This window comes from Myiozetetes cayanensis, unplaced genomic scaffold (assembly GCF_022539395.1).
Source record: "Myiozetetes cayanensis isolate MyiCay16 unplaced genomic scaffold, myiCay2020 scf47, whole genome shotgun sequence".
NCBI classification, from domain to species: domain Eukaryota; kingdom Metazoa; phylum Chordata; class Aves; order Passeriformes; family Tyrannidae; genus Myiozetetes; species Myiozetetes cayanensis.
Genome location: NW_026087709.1, coordinates 52,911 through 72,753, shown reverse-complemented (window position 1 = coordinate 72,753; position 19,843 = coordinate 52,911). Strand labels below are relative to the sequence as shown.

Below are 19,843 nucleotides of genomic sequence, written 5' to 3'. Positions count from 1 at the left end.
GCTCTGTTCTCTGGCTCTGTTTTTTAGTTTGTGCTGGGCAGTTTTACCCCAGACAAGGGGGGTTGTGGTGCTGCAGGGCCCGGGGTGTGTCCTGAGGAGCTCCTGCCCCTGGGGCTGAGGGACCTGGCAGCCTTGGCTGGGGGCAGGATCATGGCCTGTGGTCCTGAGTCCAGAGGAGGAAGGAGAACAGCAGGTTTGGTCCCCAATCTTGTGCCAGGAGCTGGAATAGCCTGGGGAGGGTGGGTGTGGTGGCCTGGGGTGTTTCTCTTTCCTGGAGTACAAAATATGTTTAAATAAAAAAACCAGCCCCAAATGGACTCTAAACAGAGAAGGAGAAGAACCATCAGCCTTAAATCCTATTCCTCCCAGCAAAGAAGAAACAACCCATGGCTGTTTTCCCCCCTCAGGATGCTGATGAGTCACTGCAGCAGCCAAAGGGGGGGAGGAGAATTTATCACTGGAGGAGTGGGGCAGATGCTTTCATCTTCCCTGTTTATTTTTTCCCATTACTGACAACCTTTAATAGAAAAAGAGTAATTTGGCCATTAGTTGTTAGCACTGCTGGATGAACAATGAGTGATTGCTCTGCCTTGATTACACTGAGGCATTAATCAGGCACCCAACAATGTCTGATTCTTGAATCCTCATGTCAGCACCTTCTTTCAGCATCTCTCTGTGCCTTTTGGCTCACGGGATGGGGCTGAGGGAGTTGGGTTGGGGTGTTTTGGCTCCCTGGGCTTTGGGGGCAGAGCTGGGGGGAGGAGAAATTCCCAGCTCCAGTCCCCCAGGGCTCGGCAGAGGTTCTTGGCTCCTTCTCCTGCTAAAATTAGGGCTGGTTTGAGGACGATTCCGGTTCTGTGAAACAGCTATTAATATCATACAAAGCTTGGATGGGAGTCAAAAATAACAGCAAGTGAGCAAACTGCCAACCAGCAGCCAGAGGGGAAGTGCAGGCAGGGCTTGGTGTTGTGGGAGATAAAACCAGGGGGGGAAGGAAAAGCGAAAGAGAGGCCGAGAGGGGGGGGAAAAAAACCAAACCAAACAAATATTTTGTTGATGGCTTGGAAACAGTCCTTGACTTCAAAACATCAAATGAAGCTGATCGAAGGACGAGCTGATTGAAAGGAAATCCTGCTTTATTGGCCCAGAGCTGGGAAAAAAACACTTGTGAGTTGTAAAGTCCCCACCAAGGAACGGGAAGGGCTCGGACCAGGTTGGGTCTTTTTAACCCCTCCAGGCCTTGGAAAAGAATCCACTCCCCTTCCACTGAGATGATCCAGGGATAATCCATGGAGTGGAGACTTGACATGGTCTGTAGGGATAAATCATCTTCACGAGCCCAAACTGAGCTGCTCAGGAGAGGCAAACAGGGGTCTAAAAGGGAACGAGGGGAAGATCCTTCCCAGGAAAAAAAAAGGTGCCAACAAAGGAAGCTCTTGCTGCCCGTGGAGTGCCCAGGGTGGCCCTCCCGACTGCACCTGAGACCCGGAGGCTGCGATAATTCCTGGGGAAAAGGGCTGTTGGTGCTGCAGGGCCGGGTTCCAGCAGAGGGCAGAGGATCCCCGCGGATGACACAGGGCTTGCACCGCCCTTCCCTCCCCAGCCCGCAAGCGGCAGTGATGCTTTTGAGCCGCTTTTTGGATTTCTGGATTTTTTTTTTTTTAAACAGTGTTCCAGTCCCCGCCCCCTTGATTTGGATGAGATAATAAATTAAAAAAAATCTGTATTTGGAGGAGCGGGTGTAAACATGGAGGGGAAACGGGGCAGGACTCAAGAGAGCGTGAGATGCCTGGGGAGGGCATTCATCCCCCTCTGAATGGAGCTGAGAGGGGCCCAGGAAACTCGGGGGAGTTTAAAATGAAAACGGAGTTCAAAATGAAATAAGTTTTTATATAATAGACTCGGAAACTGTGAACTGCAAAAGCAGTCCCTGCCTCACCTCAAATATTCGCCCTCCTCGTTTTCAGACGCTCCCTGATTCTTCCTGGGAACTGGAGCCACTGACTCCCCTGGATAAAGGTAATCTGGGCGTTCTGTTTTGCTGATACCTGAGCGTGGGGTGACACTGAACCACCAGATGGGATTTCTGCCCTGGGCTGACTCAGGGAGCTCTACCTGGAGCTGGCAGGGAAGAGCTGCACTCCAGACACTCCTGGTTCCCCAGAACCTCCCAGGGATGCTTGTGAAGCTCTCCCATAACCTGCAGCCAGAGCTGGGCAGCTGCTCAGGCAGAAAAAGCAACTGTTGAGCCTTTCAAAAAAAAAAAAAAAATCTTAGGCTGAAACACCTTCCTGAAGTGCTCGCCTGCCCTGAACAAATCCACCTCCAAAAAAAAACCCCACGAGCATCTGACTGTCTTGTTTACAGCCTGGTGAGCCAAGGAGGTCTCTGCAAGGGCTTGATCAGCAGGAGAAGCAATCCCAGGGAGAGGGAGGCGGATGATAGCGAGGGTTCAGTTAACTGCCCCGTGCCTACGTGAGGCCCCAGCACCCCACACGTGCTCAGGGCGTGTCTGGGGGACCCTCTGATACCCAACGGCCTCTCCTGGCTCCTCAGGGAGGGGCCCCTTTATCTGCCAGAGCAAAGCCTTCCCCCCCTATCAGTGCCCAGAGAGACACTCAACTGTCTCCCAACTGCTCTGATGGGACGATAAACCCCGAGCCTTTCGCTGCTCAGCGGGGCTGGGAAGCTCCAGAGCACCCAAAGGGGCTGGTGTGGGGCAGGGAGAGCAGCACAACCCCGGTCAGGAGCACCAGGAGGGCTTGGGAACCTCAGAACTGCCCAGAGAAACCTTGTCCATGGGTGGGTTTTATTTAAAAGCACTCAAAACACCCCAAAAAGTGAGACCAGGTTGCCAAGGGGGGGATCTGTGAGTCACAAACCACCTTCCACCCCTCCTGTGGGTCACCCAGGGCCTCCCCCTCCACTGTGCCCTGGCTGAGCCCTGCTGTGCTGCAGTCTTGAGGGAGAAAAAGGGTTAAAAAAGAAACTGGAGCAATTTTGGGGAGGGTGGGAAGAGCTGGGGTCAAAGGGCAAAATGATCCAGGAGGGATGTTGGGGTAGGGGACCTGTGGAGTCACCACACAGGTAACTCCAAGGAGGAACAGAAACCCTGAGAGGAAAATGAACCCTGCCCAGGCCAGGCTAACCCTGGCATTTTAAATCTGGGACAATCTTCCCTCCATCCTTTTTGGTTTTTTCACAGGGATGAGGAATCAGGGATGTTATTTTGGGAAAGGCTGTGTGGGGGGAGGATGCCCGGGGTCTCTCAGCAGCTGAGATGGTGCAGGATGTGCTGGCATCCCAAGTGATATCCCACTAAAAACTGCTGGCTGGTCCCGTTTCCAGTGCCTTTTTTTCATAATGATGTGATTTTCCTCAATCCCTCCATCACACAGGGGTTTTCTCCCTTCTGCAGGGCAGGACCAGCTCGAGCTGCTCGTTTTTTGAGGGATCTGAGCGCTGGAAGGGGGCAAAGGCTCTTCCACCCCAAAGGAAAGCTGAGGGATGGTGGGATCTGCCAGGAACAGTCTGGAATGCCCGAGCACCTGAGCCCAGCACCGCTTGGCAGGAGGATTCCCAGAGCCTGGTGGTGATCAGTGGGTGAGCAGGGAGGTCCTGCCAGCCTCAGGCACAGAGGACTCTGCAAAGTGCGTGGAAAAAAAGGCGGAGGATGAGCAGAAACCCCTCACTCAGCACTCTGGGCCCGTTTCTCCCTCTGCAAAAAGCCCTTCCCTGGGGCAGCTTCACCTCCCCTGGCTCGCAGAGGTCTGAGGACTCCACCAAATCTGCAAAACGAGATACTTCCCCTGCCCAACCCACTCTTCCTTCAGCCCTTATCTGCCCTTACCTGTCTCCACTAGGTCGCTTTAAAAGTCCCAGACACTTCCTTCCTTTGTTTGCCTTGGCCTGAAAGGGAAATGTCTTGTGTGTCAAAGGTTTAGTGCAGATTCCTGTCCAAGCTCTTTGCTACCCCTGGCCTCAGCAAATCAAACTTCTTCTCCTGACTGGGGGGTTTGCACAGGGACTCAGACTCTCTGCCCACATTTTCCCTCTCCTGCCTCCACGTGGGATTGAGATGGAGCGTCAAAACAAGGGGTTAAATCCCTCCTGGCTCCTGCAAATTGGGCATGGAAAAGAAGTTCTGGGTTTCAGATGAATTCTCCCAGAGCCAGAGTTGCCCCAGGGCTGTGCCACTGTCCCAGCTCTCCTTTCCCTGCAGGAAAATCCTCTGGGCTTAGAGACCCAAAGCAGGACACAGGGTTGGGCAGGAGGCACAGCCTCGGTGAGCTTTGCCTGGGCTGAACTGAGGGCTCTGAGGAACAATTTCCTCATGGAAAGGGTGCTCAGGGGCTGCCCAGGCAGGTGGTGGAGTCCCCCCAACCCCTGGAGGTGTCCAAGGAAGGCCTGGCCGTGGCACTCAGCGCTCTGGGCTGGGGGACAGGGCAGGGCTGGGGCACAGGGTGGGCTCGGTGATCCCGGAGGGCTTTCCCAGCCTCACCGATCCCGGGATTCCACCACTGCAGTGCCCTTTCCCCGGGGCCCACTGGCAGCCCCTGTCATCCTGGAGGAGTGGGGAGCATGGGGAGCCTGGGACATGCCTGGGGAGTCTCCCCTTCCCCCCCCAGCCCCGTGTTTTGCCGAGGAGCAGAACCAGGGCCGGGCGGTTCAGCAGCAGCAGCAGCAGCAGGTGCATCCCCAGAGCAGGGTTTGGGGCTCAGGGAGGGCTGGGCTGACCACAGGGCGAGCAGCACTTCGGTTGGGAGCTCCTTCCCCTGCAGATGAGCACCTTGATGTGAGATCTGAGCTCCCCAATCTCCTCCTCCTCCTCCTCCTCCTCCTCCCGGCTCAGCCCGGCGCGGTCGCGGGAGCAGCACCTGCCTGCAGAGGGGGGAACCTGGTGCCAGCAGCTGCCAAAACCACAGCCTCCCCCCCCCTCCCTCACCCTGCAGCATCAAAACAGACCCAACCAGGGCTGTTCTCACCCCAAACTCCCCGGGGCAAACAGGAAGCCACGAGAGCGAAGGGGGGAAGAGCGAGAGCGGGGTGGGTGACCCCAGGAACGTTCCCCCTGCAGGGCACACCTGCATGGAGAGAGGGTTTGCAGGTAAACACGAGGGTTTACCTGGCCAGCTGATGCCCTGGCAGGTGGATCCCAGGCAGGGGGATGAGCTGAGTGCCCTCCCAGAGCTCTGTCCCGACATTAATCTGCAGCTGCTGTTGGGGCCAGGGGGGAAAAGCGATGAGGAGCCACAAAATTGGAGGCCAGGCACGGTCCCCTCCAGTGCCAGTGCCACTCTGCCTGGCCCCTCAGAGAAAGTCACACTCCCCTGGGAAAGGAAGGCCTTTCCACCTCTGGACTCCTCTGGGAGAGTGGAACAAGCCACGGAGTGGTTTGGGTTGGAGGGGACTTCGGGATCGTCCCGTTCCACCTCCCTGCCGTGGCCAGAGCCGCCTTCCCCCAGGCCAGGCAGGGCTCGGGGAATTTCTCGTGCCTTTGCCTGCAGGTTTGGAAGTCAAGGCCTCCCTGTAGGACATCTCATCCCTCCTCTTCGCAGCTGTTTCTCATTTCCCAGCCATATTCTTCCTGTTTTGTTGGATTTATGGTGGTTTTTTTCCCAATAATTTTTTTTTGGGGGGGGTGAGGGGCTGCGTTTAGCAGCTGCACAATCCTCCCTGCGCCCATCACTATATTTAGCCTCAGACAGGCCAAACAAACGAGCGGGGCTGGGGTTAATAATCACAAAATGGAGTTCAGCTGTCTCTGAACTGTGATTTACTGGGACCGGGGCCAGGCAGGATCCTCCTCACGCCCTCGCTGCGGAATCGCCCACCAGGGACCAGCCTCTTCAAAAGGGGAGAAATCACTTAAAATGCCTCTTCTCCAGCTCAGCCTCGGGATGGGAGATGGCTCAAGGGCGTCTGCTGGAGGGAGAGGCCCTCCAGGGAGGTGCTGGCGTGGTGTGGAGGGGCACTGTGGATGTGAGCTGGGGCTCAAACCGTTATCCAAAGGTTTTTCCTAAGACCCACCCGCCCTTTACGCCAAGCACCATCTCAGACCTGCTCCAGCCTGGGTGGGTGCAGGAACAGCAGCCCTGCAGTTCCCAGGAGATGAACAGGACACTCCTCACCCCAGAGAGGTTTGGCTTGGAAGGGACCGGAGAGCTCATCCAGTTCCACCCCCCGCCTCAGCTTCCCAAAGGTCCTTCCAGGGAAACGCCCCCTCTGGGAGTTGGGATGCACAAAATCCTTCTCTGCCTCACCCAGCTCTTGGTGAGTCCTGCAGGGAGATGCCCAGTTTGCCTTTGCCCTCAGGTGTCCCCTTTTTTTGGGGACAGATCCACCTCCCACACCTCCAGGAACCCCCTGAGATCCACAACCCCTTCCAGAGCTCAAGCTGCCACTCAACAGATCCCTTTGGCTTCTCCAGTTGGCAGGACAGGAGCTTTCCTGGTCCCTTCACCTTTGGAACACAAAGGTTTTGTTTTGTTTTTAATCTTTCCTGCACTCTCTCTCTCTCTCTCCCTCCTGGGAGACTTTGGTCTCTCATCCTAATTAGCCAGGATTGCCTCACTTCCTCAGATATGGAAATGTCTCTTTGTTAAGCAGGGCAGTGTCTCTTTTATCTCCCCCCCTGGCCTCCGAAATTCCTGCCTGTCCTTGCACCTCACGTGCAAAATAATCCAAATATCCAAGTAGGGAAAAGTTTGTGGCTCCTCATCCAGACCTGGCTCAGCCCTGGAGCAGGAGTGGCCCCGTCCTGGGCACTCAGTTCTACCTGCTTGGCTGCTGAGCTCTCTCCTGGGCACATCCCGCCCTCAGCCATCGCCTTTCCCCTCAGGAATCTTTATTTCCACCTTTTTTTCCCCCCTGTTTCAGGATATCAGGTTCTCCCTCTTTCCTTCTGGCTCTCGCCATCCTCAGGAGCTCACCCAGGACCAGGCTGTGCCCCCACCACGGGAGTGAGACACTCAGAGCTGCAGAACCACCCTGGTGTCCCCAATTCCCACCAGATCCAGGGGATGATGCTGCCCCTGCATCCCTCAGCAGTGCCTGCGAGTCCAGGGGGGACTCTGCCGGAAAACCCTGGAGATGCTGGGCCTGGAACGTCCCCTCGGGTGGAAGTTCCCATCCTGGGCCCAACCTGAGGGCTGTCAGAGGAGCAAACAGCGCTTCTGTGACCCCAGAATCCCAAAGATTGTGTCTGGGAAGTTGATGTGCTCCCTCAGCTGAGCTGTGCCCTGGGATGGGGTTGGGTCCCTGACCCGTGACAGGGGTGGAACAAGATGAGCTTTATGGCCCCTTGCAGGCCAGAATTTCCCCGTTTTGTTTCTCTCTGGGCCCCCCTCTCCCACCTGCTCTCTCAGACTGCCCATTTCCCTCATTTCCCAGCCATCAGCACAGTTTCCCTCGGGACAGGGAGTGCTGGGTTGATGCCCCATCCCCAGCTCTCAACCCCGCACAGCCACTGAACCCTCTCCAGGACAGGGAAAAAAACCCAAAAACCACCAAAAGCAAGAAGAGGAAGACCCCAGTTCTGTGCCGGTGACACTTTCTCCCGGGCCAACAACCGAAAGTTTTAGGAGCTGAGCCCTCTGGATGCCGCATTCCAGCTTGGTAACATTTCGGTAACACATTGCAAACGTTTGACTCATAGAAACTTGGACGGCTGGAGCCGGGGGAGGGGGAAGAGCGTCACATTCCCATTCCCGGGCAGGGTTTGCTTGTCGGATTTTTAATTTTTTTTTAATTATTTTTTTATTTAGAAAAAAAAGGAAAGAAAAGAAAGAAAGAACTGAAACTTCTCTCTGTTTAATGGGAGGAGGGGGGAAAAAAAAAGTGTTTGAGCCTGACGGCTTCCACCGGCTCCTCTCGTTGTGTCCGGGAGTGAGGGGCTGGTGGGGGAGGGCTCTGCTGCCAAGGGAGGGACCCGGGGCCGCTGAACTCGCTTTTCTTCTGCAAGTTTTTTTTTTTTTTCCTTTTTTTTTTTTTTTTTTTTTTTCTCCCTCTGCGTTCCCAGGGCAGGGTTGGCTTTCTAGGTTTGATAAAGCATTTCCTTCCATTGTCATTCTATACGGCCTCTGGGCCCTGGGCTCAGTCCCTCCCCTTTCGCCGTCCCCTCTCTCTCTTTCTCTCTCTCTCTCTCTCTTCCTGAACTTCAGTGAATCTCGAGATATAAAGAAAGCAGCTGCCTCCCTTTAAAGCACGGCTCGAACAATGAGACCTCCTCTCCCAGGGCTTTAACTCCTCTGGATGCAAGGACAAAGCCAGGGTGAGTATCCCGCTGCTGGCTCTGCCTCTCCCCGCATCTTCCAGCGCTGCCGGGGGTTGTTCTGGGGGCAGCGCCGGCTCCTCTCAGCCCTGCCCGGCTCTGGAGGGACCAGGAGCGGATGCTGCGAGTGGAAAATCCACCCAAAGCCTCCCCAGAAAGCTCTGACACCGTCCCCGCCCGGGCGGAGCGGGAGGCTTTGCCAGCCTGGATTTTTGGGGTCCTCTCTGGCTCCCTGCCCTGTGGGGGTTTGGGGTGAGGAGGGGGGAAGAGCAAAACCTGGCTCAAAATCCTGAGCTCAAAGGCAAAGAAAAACAAACATGATGCAATCAGGCGTGACCGAGCCGGGCCGTGCGAGGGGAGGGAGAGGAGGGAGGGGAGGGGGATCCCCCCGGGGCTGTGCAGGGCAGGGGATGCTGAGAGAGGAGCTTGGGAAGGGGGGGGGGAGATGCCTGCGGGATCCGGAGGCGCTCGGGCTGGGAGGTGAGGGCCGTGTGAGGGCGAGAGGGCGTGAAAGGAGCATCCCCTGGGGGTGCAGGGGGTGGGCAGAGGCTCCGGGCGTGTTCGTGGGGCGTTATCGGGGTCCGGCTTGGCCCCGAGTGATCTGCTCAGATTGTTCCCTGCACGAGAGGCGGGAGGTGAGGTGCGGGACACCCCGGCAGGAGGTAAATTAACTGAGGGAGAACTCGGGACAGGTGATGGAGCTGCTCCTGAACCTGCATCTCCCAGGTCCTGACCCCGCTCTTCACCCTGCCAGGACACCAAAGCTGGTTCACGTGTGGTGGGGTGGTGGCATCAGAGGTCCACAGGGCTTCCCTGCCCGAGTGGGACAACCCTCGGGCTGAGGAGCTGTTTTCATGGCTCTGAATACAGCCCAGGTGGTGTCACCCAGAGCCCCACAACGCCTCAGCACCCCCCTCTTTGAGTTCCTCCATCTCACCCTGTGGCTGTGACAAGACGTGATTCACGGGATCCTGGGCCTCGTGAACGAGGAATAATCGAACAGGGCATGAAAAGGACACTTTTATTGCTCATCAGGGCATTACTAAGGGCTGTCTGGGGCTCTGTGCAGGTTCAGGGAGCTGCTGGAGCAGCAAACCGCTCAAAACACGGCTGGAAGTTCTCTCAGAGACCTGCAGAGCCACCCAGGGAACCTGTTGTGTGGACACTCAGGGCAGGCTCGAGGGAGTTTGGAGTTTTTCCCTGCCTGAAATCCCAGCCCTGGTGCAGTCGGAGCCTTTTCCCTCCAGCCACGTTTGTTTGTGTTGTTTGCTCCTCAGCTCTGCTAAATCCAGCGATTTTGGGCAGCTCTCTGGCATCCCTGACAGCTTGTGGGTGGGGGTGGGCTGGGAGTGGCCACCAGGCTGGGTGGACATGAACTCCAGGGAGGACCAGACCCCGTGTCAGGGAAAACGCCACTCAAACCTTAAATCCCAAGGGCCGAGTGGAAGGAGTTGGATAAAACTGGCTTTTAGAACAGATCTGAACAGATCTGCAGCCAGAGGAGACCCCCAGGGCTGTTGTGCTCCCGCTGGGGGTGGGGGGGATGTTTCTCCATCCATTATTGATTGATCAGTCCTGGTGTTTTTATATAAATTTAAATGAAACCTTCGGATTTCATGGAGCTTTCCCGGGGGGCAGGTTTTGTGTTCCTGTGGTTTTCAGGAGGGGAGGAGAACTTCACTAACCCTCCCACCCCCCAACCCCAGCAGCCTCCAGGAGCTCACCCCTGCTCCTGGCACTTCCCACCGGGAGGAAATGGGCCAGCATTTCCATGGCAGCAATCAACTTTCCAGGGATGTTGCCTGGATTTTCCAGCAATGGCATCAGCGAGGCTTTTGTCCCCCCAGGCCAGGGCTGAGGTCCTGGGGTAGGAAGGACCAGACATGGCTTGAAAAGGCTGGGATGGGAGTGTTGGGAGGGCAAACATGCCCAGAGGCCGTTCCTGCAGCACAGGGGATCTGTGTCCAACCTTGTCCCGGTGCTTGGGCCTCGGGAATTGCCTCTGCCGTGCTGCCCCATCCCTGGGAACACTGGGACTTGACAGTCCTGGAGGTCTTTTCCCACCTCAGTGATCCCAGCACCTTTTTTCCAGCCACACTGGGTGTCTCTCCTGGACAGAGCCCCGGCCACGCCACTGTGGGAAGATGCCCTTTAAATATGTATTAAGTGGGCCTGGCTGATCCATCAGGGAGTTTACCTTCAAAGCAAACAAAACCAGGCAGCAGCCACGACGCCAGGAGGAAGGTAAACTCATTTTCCACCGGGCAGACCAGGTGGATGAGGCGGAAAACTAAAAAAAGAGCTGCAGGAGTTGAGTTGTTCAGAGGGGGCTGCACCTGAGGGTTCCAACTCCACCAGCAAACTGCTGAGTTTGTGTGTGGTGGCCACACAGCAAGGCCCTGGTGGCCACACATGTTCCCCCCTCCCCCCTCCTTGGAACTGGCTGGCCAAGTCATTGCAGAGCTCTGTGGGGGACTCTGGAATTGTTATTCCCTCGCTCCGGACTTGGATCTGCTTTCGCCGTTGTTTTGGCGCCTTCCGAGAGCAAAATGCACTTGAGGAGGTGGGGAAAAAAAAAAAAAAAAAAAAAGTCCTTGTGCTGTGTCTGTAAAACCCATCCAGGGGCAAACCTGCTGCAGGGAGAGCCGGGATTTTGGGGGGGCTGCTCTTGCACCCCCTGGAATTGAGGTTGGAGCAGGAGGAGACGGAGCCTCCCCGAGCTCAGTGGGTCCCATCGGTGCTGCTGCAGCCCTGGGCTGGTGCCCAGCAGGCTGGGAGACAGGGAATGCTGTGGCCCAGCCTGCTTTAGCCTCATTTTTCCGTGTCCTCCTGCTCCTCCTGTCCCCTCCTGCCTCCTTTGTTCTCGGCCCGTGTCTCTCAGCGCGGGTCAGAGAGAAGCTCTGCCTTCCAAACACAGCCCCAGGACAGCCCTGGCTCCTTCCTTCCTTTCTTTCCTGCTTTCTGTGCTCCCTTTCTCACCCTGGGAGAGCAGTTTTTTCCAGCCAGCCTGGCTTTGGAGAAGCCCAGAGCGCTGGACATGTGCTGAATGAGCAATGCTAGGCTGGAGGGAGGGATCCTGGGCTGGAGGGACAAATCCCAGGCTGGAGGGACAAATCCCAGGCTGGAGGGACAGATCCCAGGCTGGAGGGACAAATCCCAGTCTGGAGGGACAAATCCCAGTCTGGAGGGACAGATCCCAGGCTGGAGGGACAGATGGACCCCAGGCTGCAGGACCTGTCCCCATGCAGAGTCTCACAGAGGAGGGCAGGGCTCGTCTGGGGACAAAAAAGTGGCTTTAAAGGGAATAAAGGCTTTGCAGAGCTGGATTTTGAGCTGGAGGCATCCCGAGGCTTCAGGTTTTGGAGCAGAATTATTTCCTCCGTTCTCTTCTTGCCTCTCCTTTAAATCTCCTTCAAATCTGGTGAGTGGCACACGTTCATTTACCTCTGTTAAATGCAGCAGCAGAGGCTGCTCCCAGCCCTGAGAGCCCCCACTGGGATGGGGAGGACCTGCCTGCTGATTCCTGCTGACTTCCCAGCCCAATTTCTTGGCTGGGGTTTGTCCAGACAAAAGGTTTTCAGCGAGCTGGAAAAGCACCACGAGGTTCCTGGACATTTCTCAGCCTTCAGCATCCTCTGGCTGCTTTTTTTTTTTTTTTTTGGGGGGGATGGTTGGGATGTGAAACCCTGAAATTGTGAGAACCTTGAGGTCGTGCTGCTGTGGGAGGGTGTCCTGGGAATGACTCACAGCCCGGGGATCCTGCCCTGCTCAGGTGTCACAGGCACAGATCCCTCTTCCCACTCCCCCAGATCCATCACGTTTAGGGCCCTGAGACAAACCCACAGCTGATTTCTGCAGCAGAGCAGAAGGGGAGCGTTCCCTGCCGTGGTGAAACCAAATCTCAACCCAAAACCGAGCCCAGACGAGGCGACCTGGCCCAAAACCATCCTGGGCTGTGGGAACCTGAGCCTGGGGCAGGCGGGAGGTGCCAGGGGAGGGTCAAAAACCCCCAGGGCAGGGGTGGGGGGTGAGCTCAGCTCCCCTCCCTGCCAGGGTCAGGGGGGCACCAAACTGCTGTCCCTGCCCCCCTGAAAAACCTTCTTAGAGCTGCAACGCCCGAGCAGGAGCTTCCTTGGGGTGAAAATGGGGGGGTTCTGCCTCGCCTGGGGATGAACTGGGACACAACCCTGGCTGTTGGCTCTGTCCTGTGCCCACCCCTGGGAGTCTGGGATGTCCTGGATGTCCCGGGGTCGCCCCTCACCCATCCCTGGGGTGGCACCGCTCGGGGAGGTGCCCGATGATCCCTCCTGCTCCCCACGGGAAGGCAGAGGCTGAAGGGCTTTCTCAAGGTTACAAAGCCTCTTATTTTTGGCCGCCTTCCCCCCCCTCCTCGCGGGGCTGGAGCCGGCCCAGGCTGGAGCTGTTGAAGTTTTTTCGGCCCCTTTGTTTGTTTAATTGAAGTGCTGTTTGTTTTTGATCACGGGCATGAGATAGGAGCTTCCTCTGCAGGCAGGAAGCAGTGATTTCCTGTTGGCTCCCCCGGCCAACTCTCACTGCGCAGGAAACCTCGCTCTGCTGAGTGGTCACTTTTCGTGCAGCGTTTTTTGGGAGTTTTGTTTTTTTTTTTTTTTCGCGGTGTTGTTTTGATTTTTTTCTCTCTTTTTATGTCTTTTTTTTTTTTTTTCCCCCCTTCTCTCCAAATGGGTCCCCCCAGGGGGAGGATGTGTGGATGTGGGGATGCTGTTTGCATTGACAACAGGAATGTTCAGGCTCAAATCTTTTGGTTCTGTCGATGTTCTCGGGGTCAACCTTTCCTTCTGGTTTTGTTTCTCACGGGACATTATTCCCCTGCTGCCAAGGAAGGTGTGTTTGTCCTGGGTCATTTTAAACCCCTCTCCTGGTGCCATGTAAAGACTCGACAAGGGGTTAAACCAGACCTGGATCAAACCCCACAGCCTCACCTGTTTGTTTGCTTGCTGTGCCAGGAGGGTCTTTAGGCAGGACTGGGATTGCTCAGCCTGCAGAAGGGAAGGCTTTGGGGTCACCTCATTGTGGCCTCCCAGGACCTGAAGGGAACCTGCAGGAAAGGTGCAGAGGGACCATTTCCAAGGGCTTGGAGTGCCAGGATGAGGGGGAATGGCTTCAAACTGCCAGAGGGAAGGGTTAGGTGGGATATTGGGAAGGAATTCCTCCCTGGGAGGGTGGGAGGCCCTGGCACAGGTTGCCCAGAGGAGCTGTGGCTGCCCCATCCCTGGGAGTGTCCAAGGGCAGGCTGGAGCAACCTGGGATAGTGGAAGGTGTGGAACGAGATGATCTTTGAGGTCCCCTCCACCCACGTGTTCAGGTCAGTCCCACAAACCATCAGGGACGGGATTTGAGCCGACGTTTCCCACCTGTGCCGGTGTTTCTGGGTGGGAAAGAGCTGCTCAGGCTTCCCTGTCCCATCCTGGGCAGCTCCCCCGGCGGCTCCGGCCCCGGGAATCCCGGACGGACAGACAGACAGACAGACGGACACGGAGCTGGGAGCGCCCCGGGGGCAGCAGATGGGCCGAGGTTTTTAATTCTCTGCCGGTCGTAAAGGGGCTCCCCCGCGGGGAGGGAATCGGTGACGGGAAGAAGGAGCGGCTGGAGGAACAAAGGGGAAAGGGATGGGGAGGGGGAAGCGGCCGGGGAAGGGGGAGTGGAGCAGCTCCCAACAACCCCCCCCGAGGGACGGCGAGGGAGGGATTGATCCTCGGGGGAGATGCTGAGAGGGTTTAGCCGGAGTTGTGCAAGAGCGGCTGGCTGGGATCTTGTTGGAGGGGGGATAAAACCCCGCGGGATGCGCGGAGGGATGGGAGCAAGAGGAGGAGGAGGAGGAGGAGGGAGAGGGTGGGATGGTCTCTCTCCAGCCCCTGTCCAGTCCTCGGAGCCATCCAAGCAAAACTTCTCCTGCCGCCCCAGCCCTCGTCCCCCACCAGCGCAGCCCCTTCTCCTGTGCCGGTCCTGGAGGGCTCCGCTCCCCCCGCGGCCCCTCCGCATCATTGCAGAGCGCTGACATCACCGCCGGTTGCCATGGAAACGGCAGGTTGGCCAAAACACGACCCCTTGGCCCCGTCCCGCATGTGTGTGTGTGTCAGGAAATGAAGGTTTTATAGCCCATCCCCAGCAGGAGCTGCTGAGCTTTCTGCCTGGGGCTGGAGTGCCCCGAGGGGAGGCAACCCCCTCCTCAAATTCTTTGCACTGAGGGTGCCCCTGGATCCCTGGAAGTGCCCAAGGCCAAGCTGGAGCAGCCTGGGATAGTGGGAGGTGTCCCTGCCCACGGCAGGGGGTGGGATGAAGATGATCTTTAAGGTCCCTTCCAACCCAGAGCATTTTCTGATTCCGTGACTGAAGCATTTCGTCTGTACCTGGGGAGAGGCAGCAAATCTGTGCGAGGAGCTGAGGCAGAAAATGGGAGAAAAAGGGTCAATTAAGGCTTGTGGCTGCAGCAGCCAGAGGATCTAATCCTTCTGGGGGCTCACTGCTGTGGCGTGCAGGGAGAAGAGCGAGGATATTTGGGAGCCTTGGCCTCGGAAATGTTCCCGGAGCCAGAAAAATCTGTCCCGGAACCGACGGATCCCAAAGGCCTCCCAGACAGTGCGGGGGCTTTGGAAAGGAAGCCTCAGGTGTGGTCCCCTGGCAGGGATGGGACAGAGCTCCTGCTCAAGGCGGCCTTTGTTGGGGCAGCAATTACAACCAGACTGTCCTGCAGTGTTTGGGAGCGGAGGAGTTTCCCCAGGGAGGCCGGGAAGCCTCGTCCTCCTCCAGGACCAGCCCCAGAGCAAGCACGAGGTGTCCTGCCCTGACCACAGAGCCAGGCTGGATGGAGGAGCAGGAGAAAGCTCAGCACCTGGAGCAGCTGGTGGCTTTGCCAGCCCTGGCTTTGCTCCCCATTTTCTCCAAACTCCTGGCAGGAGCCGCCCCTGGGCAGCAGCTCTGCCACCCTCGGGCTCGCCCTGGCCCTCCCCGCTCATATTTCGGCTGGGAAACCAAAATCCTGCTTCTCCTGCCTGCTTCCAGACCTCTCCTCCAACCTGGAGGCCTTTCCCAACCCCTTCCTTGGACAGCAGCCCCTGGGGGAACAGCAACACTGAGTGGGTTCAGCTCAGGGGATGAGGCGGAGAACGAAGAGTTGGAGCTGTTTGGTTTTGTACCACCCACCCCTAGCCAGGGGTGCCAACCCACCCCAACCCCCCCTGAGGCCTCCCCCGCTCGCAGAGGGGCTTTTGGGGGTTAAAAATAGGCTCCAGATTTCGGTTGGCCGCGGCGGGGGCCGGGAGCGGGAGCTGTTTATCGGTGCCAGGGTTTCCCCCGAGACGCTGAAATGAGTCAGATAAGAGATGGCACAACGTGTGCCAGCCCCCCCCACCACCACCACCTCCTCCCCCGGGGCTGCCAACGCCACCCAGGCCATCAGGGGGACCTGTCCTGGGGGCTGGGGTGTCCTGGGAGTCACAGTCCCTGTGGATGCTCCACGTCACTCACGTTCCCACCGGGTTTGGGAGCATCCACCTGAATCCAGTGCCCCTTGGGCTCTCCCCCCATCCCTCGCCCCCCAGTCCCTCTCCAGCTCTCCTGGAGGCCCTGGGAGGGGCTCTAAGGTGTCCCTGGAGCCTCCCCTTCTCCAGGCTGGACACCCCCAGCCCTCCCAGCCCGTTTTAGCACTGATTTGCCTCCACTTCTGTTGGTGTTTTGGGCTCGGGGGGTAGCGGGGGAGAAGTCCCTGAAGCGACACATCCTCACACATCCAGAGCCCTTTTCCCACAGCCACAACAAAAGCAGCTGGTGGGGCCTCAAAAATCACCCAAATGTCCCTTTTCAGAGAGGGTGGCACAGGTGAAACACTGGAGCCTGGAAGGAAAACCCCAGCGTGGGCAGCATCCCTTGGGAATCACCCCCAGCATCCCACTGGCCCATTAATCCAGGGCAGGGCTGAGGGATCAGTTCATCGAGGGCACTTCTTCGCCTTTTTTTTTTTTTCCACGGTTAAACCCTCCCTTCTTCCTGTTTGACTCACACCTGACGGGGCGAGAGCGGCTGAATGGGGCTGTTTACACTCAGAGAACGTGGGATTCCCAGAAAGACGCTCAGAGCCGGACATCCTGCAGCGAAACACCCCGGGGGCGTCACCGGCTAAAAATACCCGCGGCAGAACAGCCCCCAAACAAGGCGAGGAGGCAGCGCCGGCCCCGCTCCAGCATCCCCCGGGATGGGGAGGGGGGGAGCAGCTCCCAAAGCTCGGCTTTCCCTGCCCCCAAAGCTCGGCTTTCCCTGCCCCCACAGGTTGCTCCAACCTGTCCTGGATCACTCCCAGGGATGGGGCAGCTCCTCTGGGCAACCTCAGGGCCTCCCCCCAACTCCCAGGGAGGAATTCCTTCCCAAAATCCCACCTGAATTCCCCCTCTGTCCCTTTGGTCCTTAGTCCAGGGCTCAGAAAGGGCTCAGGTTCGTGGTGGGATGGTGGGACCAAACTCAGCCTGAGCTGGTCCTCGTTGCATCCCCAGGGCAGAACTGGGGGCTGCTGACTTTGGAGGGAGATAAATTCAGATGGATGGGAGCAAAAGGCTCTCCCAGGCCCAGCCCAGCAGCCCAGCCACCCCTTCCCAACAGAGATTTCGGGAGCAGGAGCTCCCGTTAGAGCCGCTTGTGCAACAGGTTGTCACCAGAGGAAGTTTCTCTCCAACCCCGGGGCCGTTGGTGGTTGATTTATGTCCTGCAGCTTTAGATTTTCTGAGTGTGCAGCAGCGTTGCACAAGAAGAGGGTTTGACCCTTAAAAACCCTCTTCTTGTAGGGGAAATGTCTCTTTTACCCCCCCCCAAATCACACACCTGGTTGGTTCCTCGATGATGTAAAATGAGGGAAAATTCCCTGGCTCGGGATATCTCTCAGCTTGAATTCTCTCAGGGGAGATGCTGGGTCTGGGGTTTTAACAGAGAACTGGACACTTTTCCCTGTGATTTTTATCTCCCCCCACCCCAAAACAAACACAACAGCTCTGTGTGTGCCTTTCATTTCTGCTGCTCTCTTCATTCCTGCTGCTCTCTTCAGGCACCGGGGCACAGTCAGGACAACAAACACCACGGTGGGAGGGACGTGGGGACTGGACTTCTGTGGACAATTTGGCACCATCTTAGTCCATGTAGGCAACAAGAACTGGCCTTAATGGTCCTGGCAGCACTTGCTGCCCACGGCCCTTCCCAGGTGGGAGCTGCCCCTGAGTGGGACTCAATTCCTTTCCTGGCAGGGGAGGCAGACGAGTCTTGTGCCTCGTGGCGGCTTCCCTGGGCCCTCTCCTGATTTGCCATTTGCCTTTAGCCCAAAATTAAAGTTATTTAGGCTAAAAGCACGCATTAGCCATTTGTGAACAGAAGGGCAATTACAGGCAGAGAATTAATTTCCACCAGAGTGGAGGGGGGAGGACAAGACTCTGCTGCATTCCCAGCAGTCCAGGTTCTCTGTCTCCAGCAGTCCTGGATAACGATAGTTTTGGAACTCTCCCTCTTGTTCTTGGCCTCCTTTTTGGTGTCCCACCACGGTTGCTGTGGTGGGGATGGGACCTGAAGCCTCCCCAGGTGGATAAAAAGCTTCATCCTCGTGGATGGGTCCTGTGCCTGCCCTCGAAAGCAGAGCCATTTTCCCCCAGGGTGGCTGTGGCAAGAACATACCCCGGGAATATCACACAGGGAGGGCGACACTGGAGCTCTGGGAGAGCTGGGGCAATTCCTGCTCTTCCCTAGGCTTGCCCTCAAGGAATTCCATTCCACTCATCCTGGCAGAACTGGGGGGGCAGCGACCCCTCTGTCCTCTCCTGTCTCGTCTCTCCCCGGCCCCTCATCCATGAGGCATCGGGAAATCCGAGCTCCAGGCTGCAGCTCCTGGAATTGAGGGATTTCCCCCTTTCCTGGGTGAGTGGGGGTGGCTCTGAGGCTGCTCCAGCTTTATCCTCCCTGCACCTCTCGGATGTTAAACCGGGCATCTCGCAGTGTCTGCTCCCGGGATTTTCATCGCCCGGGAAAAACCAACAGCGCCAGCAGGAGCTTTCATGGGAGCAGCCCCCTTTCTCTGCCACAGCTCCAGGGCTTTGCAGGAGGCTGGTGGAGCCCGAGGAGCTTCTGGCAGCTTCACCTGCCTTTGAAACGGGTCAGTCCCCGGCCGGGTGCGAGAGCGAGAGCAGAGGATGCGAGAGATAAACCCGCCGGTGGGAGCGGGCGCCGCTGCCGGGGGCTCGTCATTCTGAAACCAGGCATGGAAACTGCTGAGAAGAAAGCTCGAGAGCGGGGCTGGGGCTGCTCCACACGCCACAGGGCTGCTCTCCCTGCCTGGGCACCGTCACGTGCAGCGGGGCAGACGCAGGGAGACCTCCGGGCGGGCGGATGAGCTCCGACGACAAAGGTACCCCGTCCTCGCCCTGGTGCCCCTGCCCGACCCACCTGCCGGGTTCCCTGGGCCTTTCTCTGCCCTCTGCTCCTTGCTGGAGGCCTCTGCTCTCTTGCTGTCGTCGCCACCAGGGCTCCCTGGGCAGTTTTAGGCGTCCCTGAAGGCCAAGGAGGCTCTGGAGGTGGAGGGGAAGGGTTGGGGAGGTTTGGAGAAAGGGAGGATTCAGTGGGCTGTTGGAGCTGTGTTTGCACCTTGTTTGGTGCCCAGTGGGGGTCTGGGTGGTGTTTGTCAGGAAGCAGGGTCGGGGTGTGCTGAGTTCACCGTCCTGAAACCCGCAGGGATTCAGGGACCTTCATCGTGGAATGGTTCAGGTTGGAAGGGACCTCAAAGCCCATCTCATTCCACTCCCCTGTCACGGGCAGGGACACCTTCCACCATCCCATGTTGCTCCAACCTGGCCTTGGACACTCCCAGGGATTCAGGAGCAGCCAGCAGCTTTGACATCTCCACCCTCAGAACTCCAATTGGCCTCGCTGGGGGTCACCTTTAGCTCTCCGTGCTCGTTCCGCAGTCTCAGCAGCCCCTCTGGGCTCCTCTCGGGCTTCCAGAGGGGCTGGGACATGCACAGAAATTTGTGGGACTCTGGGGGTGAAAGGGGTGCCCAAAGTGACTTCAGAGGGGGGGCTGGTTGAGTGAGAGCAGCCCCTGGGGTACCTGTGTGCTGGGAGATGGGGGGTGGTTTATCAGCCTCGCCGAGTTAATCTTGGATTGTGGGGGCTTCCCGCGATCACCGGGTGGTCTCTGCGCCTGCGAACCCCGTGGGAGAGGCTTTTTTTAGCGGGGAAGATCCTCCTGGAGGTTTATTTATTTATTTATTTGTTTGTTCGAGGCCCCCGAGTCCCGCTCGGAGCCGGGAGGGGGCGCGGGGCCGCCCCGGGCTCGGAGCAGAAACTTTGAGTCACTCGCCGGGTGTTTTGGAGCGCAATTTCGGAGCTGCCGCGGCCCCTTCCCGGCCCCTTCCCGGCCCATTGTTGTGGTTTGACAATCACATTTTCCTGTTTTTAAAAGCAAAATGTTTTTCTCTCCCCCGGGGGCCGCAACCGAAGCCCCGCGAGCGCCGCTGGGGAGGAAAGGGGGTCGGGGGCTTGGTGAGACCCCCGAGGGGCTGCGGA

At 57.6% G+C, this 19,843-nt stretch overlaps 1 protein-coding gene across 1 annotated transcript in view; it reads left to right on the top strand.

Moving 5' to 3' along the window:
* The first annotated feature begins 8,073 nt into the window (after window positions 1-8,073).
* The window catches only part of HDAC7 (histone deacetylase 7), a 51,538-nt gene continuing 39,768 nt past the window's right edge, over window positions 8,074-19,843 (top strand). Inside the window, exon 1 of the mRNA XM_050331051.1 lies at window positions 8,074-8,272. Coding sequence (XP_050187008.1) covers window positions 8,254-8,272 — 19 coding nt within the window. The 5' untranslated portion in view covers window positions 8,074-8,253. The remainder of the gene's footprint in view (window positions 8,273-19,843) is intronic.